At 43.3% G+C, this 4,592-nt stretch overlaps 1 protein-coding gene across 1 annotated transcript; it reads left to right on the forward strand.

Moving 5' to 3' along the window:
- The first annotated feature begins 695 nt into the window (after positions 1 to 695).
- LOC141021591 (uncharacterized) lies at positions 696 to 3,388 on the forward strand. The gene is made up of 2 exons (XM_073497435.1): positions 696 to 1,435; positions 1,745 to 3,388. The coding sequence occupies exons 1-2, from the start codon at positions 696 to 698 to the stop codon at positions 2,364 to 2,366; spliced, it is 1,362 nt and encodes a 453-aa protein (XP_073353536.1). The 3' UTR covers positions 2,367 to 3,388.
- Positions 3,389 to 4,592: the final 1,204 nt, after the last annotated feature.

A 4,592-nucleotide genomic window follows, 5' to 3' on the forward strand; every position in this document is an offset into this window, starting at 1 on the left:
GCAGCTGTCGAGCCCCACGCCGTAGCCTGCACCTTGCCGTGGACCCCGGCCTCAATCCGACGAGCCTCCTCCTTCCTCCCTGCTCCTGTGTCCACCATGGACGCTGGTCCTTTTTCTATTGCCACGCCCGAGCTCGCCTTGAGTCTTCCTGCCAGAGGCCTATTAGAATAATCATGACTTAGAGTTAGTATATTATTAGAGATTAGAGATAGAGAATAGAGAATAGAGAATAAAGAATAGAGATAGAGATAGAGATAGAGACAGAGAAAGATTAGGGATAGGGATTAGGGAAAGAATAAGTATAAGATATCTCCTTTTTGAACGGGCAAACATATCTATTATGTGATCTACATCTATTGTAGTTCAAAAAGGAAACCGTATATATAAAGCTAACGCACGAACGCGTACGCTTTCCAGCCAGTCACGACGCGCGACGGCATGCATGCCAGCCGTTGATTCGACGTGCAAGCGCGTACGTGGCCGCGCTAGCTGTATCGACGTACGACCGACCGACCGACGTCTCCCCGGATCGGAAGAGCTAGCCCTAGCCCGTCTCCTCTTATAATACCCAACCTTTTTGCAAGAGCTAGCGCCTCCATCGATACGTCTCGTATAGAGTCCCCGAGCAAGAGCTGCGCCGATCGATCATCACCCGATCGATTCACATGGAAGCCGGCGATCATCGCGATCAATCCATGGCCGGTGTGGCGGCGCACGCGCAGCTGCTGCCCGACGACATCCTCGCGTGCGTCCTCCGCCGTCTCGAGCCACGCAGCCTCGCTGCGTCCCGCTGCGTCTGCAAAGGCTGGCGCGCCGTCGTCGACGGTCGCCGCCTGCTGCGGACGGACCTCCTCCCGCTCTCGCTCTACGGGATCTTCTTCATGGAGATAGACGTCCTCTGCGGCGACCCCCCAAAGCTCTTCGCAAACCCGCTGACAACTCGCAGGATCGACGCAAACCTTGACTACACCGACAGGGAAGAGGGTTTATGCATCATCGAGAATCACTGCAACGGACTCCTCCTGCTCTGGGGCAACATGGTGGTCAACCCGGCCACCCGGCAATGGGTGCGCCTGCCTCCGCCTCCGCCGTGGTGCACCGAGAGTGGGATGGAGGGCTTCTACGACGACGTCTGCCTTGCCTTTGACCCCACCATGTCCCCCGACTATGAGGTATATATGGTTCCTAGCGTCCCCTGCAAGCTTGATCCCACGGCGACAATATTTACGGAGGAATCGGAGTGGCCGCCCTCGTCATGTGCAATACGAGTCTTCTCTTCCAGGACATGGAGATGGGAGGAGAGGTCGTTCCTCCGCAGAGGAGAGGCTGCAGGCACCATCGCCGACATGCAGCAATATACAGAGTTCCAACGCCGTTACACCGTCTACTGGAAAGGGGCGCTTTATGTGCACTGTCAAAATGACTCCATCATGCGGTATGTATATGCATTCACTCACCCGGCCCGCTCTTAATTTAATTAGTTAGGTTTAGCTTCTTTTCTACTATAGATTTTGATTTATTTAGGGTTTGATGTAACTCGTTGCTTAATACAGTAAATTATAATACCTCTGTTCCAAAAAGTATATAATTGAAGATGTTGCGGGTTTTTCCTAAATCAAACTTGCTTAATTTTGACCAAGCCAAAATACATAATTCAAGTTCGAAACTCAATTTGTTCATATATGTTCTTATTAACATGCATATATTTTATATTCACCCGTTGGCGTCTCAACTTAATTTGCAGCATAACATTATCGGATGGTGCGTATCAAGTGATTAAATCGCCAGCTGGGGGCAAGATGAATGGTTCTGCACATCTTTATCTTGGAAAATCAAACAAGGGGGTGTACTGTGCTTTGATTTATCATAATCTTCAGCACCAGTTTCAGGTTTGGTTGCTGGATGAATCTTGTGGTAGAATGGGGTGGGAGTTAAAGAATGATATCAAATTTGCGCCAGTGATGGCAAAAATTTCTTTGGTCAAGTATAAGGATGGATTCCCCAACAAAAAAAAGCACAAGGATCAAAACCTTAGACCTTGGATCTTTCTGAGAGGTAATTGTTTTGATGAAGATGTTAAGCAAGGACTAACGGAAGATAATGCTGAATGGGACTACAGCAAGGGTTTTATCCTTGAGACTCAAGATCTTAAGGTTAATTCTGACCACATGCATTTTGAAGAAGTCTATTTCCTTGGATTTCATCCATATAAAGAGATTGTCTTCTTGTGGATGTCACGAGACACGGCAGTTGCTTATGATTTTAGTAGCTCTAAAGTACAGTGCTTGGGCAAGTTACACGCGCATTGGATCGGAAAGTCTTTTCCGTACACACCATGTTGGATAGGAGAGTTATCTGAAAAATAATAATTGTGAGGATAATATTCAGGGTGCATTTTTATTTGACTTGTATAAATTATGTTCAGGGATATGAATTCTTACAGAAGACGATTTTAACAACCGGCTCCCATCCTATTTTTTTATTTCCTCTGTATGTGTTCTTTTCTTTTGTATGAAAGGTGCATTAGAATGTTAAATGAATTTATCATCCCTATGCAAACCATAAGTGATGGCTAATGTGTTGTGTCCAAAGGAACAATGACTTATGAAAGGACCGGCTAATGTGTTGCACTTCAAGGTTCGTTTTGCACAAAAGTACCAGCAGCTCCCAGTGCACTGCATCTTGTCCCTCTCTTTTTCATCGAAGGGCTGCTGCTCCATCGGAGCACCTGGTGCATGAATTGCTCGGTTACACAGGATACGTTCTCCCGAGATGCTAGGTTTTTTTTTTTGACGGGTCCGAGACGCTAGGTTTTTTTAGGCAAACCCATAAAGCTTTTTATTCATCCGTCACGAGGTTTACAGAGACGAAAACAAGATCTCCGGGCTGACCTAACCAAGCATGGCAGCCAGTACCCAGCGTTAAAGCATGCTTTGCAAGTTTGTGAGCCTCGACATTGGAGGTTCTAAATTCATGGCTAATCAATCAAGAAGAAAAAAAGCTAGATCGATCCCTTATTTCAAGCACAATTGCGCCATATGAAGCCGACGTGCCTGTCTTGATTGCCTCTACCACCTTGCAATCCGATTGCCTCTACCACCTTGCAATCCGAGACGCTAGGTAGGTTGTATATAGGTAGCGTAGCGCCACATCCTCATCGCCCGCTCGCTCTTTATTTTATAAATCTTCTTCATTTTTAAAATATTTGTGAATTGGAAAATATATGTTCCTGGATTTTAGAAAATATTCACGAAATCAAAAAAAAATCTTGAATTTTAAAAAATCTTTAATTTTGAAATGTTTATAATATTTTTTTTAAAAATCTTCATGGCCTTGAAAAATTATATAAAAGCAAACAAAAAAGTAGAAGAAGAAATAAAAAAAGAAAACAGGCAGCAAACAAAGGGACAAAAACCAGAAAAGACAACAAAATAGGTAAAAAGGTGAAAGAACATTCTAGGGAATATTCCCAGAACCGGAATAAGAACATTATGTTTTCTTTTTACGGATTTTCCAATTCTCATCTACTACCTTTGTAACTAAATATAAAGAATAGCGATGGACACTGGCCAACAAACTTACCTTGGCGAAGTGGTTGGTGCGCGCCTCTGTATCGTTTATTTCTACAATAATAATGAACCGGCGCAGCCTCTGTTTCGTTTATTTTTCTACAATAATGAACCAGGAACACGGTGGAGCTCGCATTTATTTCTAAACAAGCTAGTTTTTTTTTCGTAAAATGTTGTGCCATGTCGCGGCGGCAAAACAATCTATCCTCGAGGGGAATGTAGAGGTATCATGGAATGTAATGTATTTGCATGTATAGGGGTCGTATTGGAGCTTTACTCGAGTTGCGGTACAAATCGTATGCGCCAGAGATTCGGAGAACCAAACGTGTAATTTTACTTCGTTCGCGGACGTGCCTTGTGTCGATCGATAGGCGCTATGGGTATGTGTGCGGGGTGACAGGCTCGCGGGTGTAATCGGCATGTGACATTCGGTGAGAGGGGAGAGTCGTGCACGCGTTGGAGCGCTCGTGTGCGGGCCGCCGGTGCACATATTTGGCGCGTGACGCGCTGGCTAACGAGCCAGAGCACAACCTCTCCCCTCCAGTTTTGTTTTGTTTTTTCTTCTTTAAAATATTTTGGAATTTAAAAAAAATCCATATCTATAGAAGACTGAACTTTGAAAACATGTTCCAGAAATCATAAAATGTTTGTGGTTTAAAAAATTTTTATGAATTGTTTTGTGAATTCAAAAAATGTTTATGAATTTTTAAAAGCGTTAAGCGATTAAAAGGCCGTGATTTCAGAAAAAAATGTTTTTATATTAAAAAAATGTTCATGATTTTTTTAAATGTTTAAAATTCCAAAAAAAGATGTTCGTGAATTTCAAAAAATTGGTCCCAAATTTCTAAAAGATGTTAAAATTCAAATAATGTCTACTGTTTTAAAGAAATATTCATGGATTCAAAGAATGTGCATCAAAATCAGCAAAATGTTTCTGAATTTCGAAAGTTATTCCTGAATTTCAAACAATGTTCGCCTATGAAAACAAACTTGTTCACGAGTTCCAAAAAAAAACTGCACGCA

The sequence above is a fragment of the Aegilops tauschii genome, chromosome 4 (assembly GCF_002575655.3).
Source record: "Aegilops tauschii subsp. strangulata cultivar AL8/78 chromosome 4, Aet v6.0, whole genome shotgun sequence".
Classification (NCBI taxonomy): domain Eukaryota; kingdom Viridiplantae; phylum Streptophyta; class Magnoliopsida; order Poales; family Poaceae; genus Aegilops; species Aegilops tauschii.

What these genes read in the sequence shown, in the direction of transcription:
- LOC141021591 (XM_073497435.1), top strand. Translation starts at nt 696, where the DNA reads ATGGCCGGTGTGGCGGCGCACGCGCAGCTGCTGCCCGACGACATCCTC. An exon ending in CAAAATGACTCCATCATGCG is followed by an intron (nt 1,436 to 1,744) that starts GTATGTATATGC and finishes CTTAATTTGCAG; the next exon opens with CATAACATTATCGGATGGTG.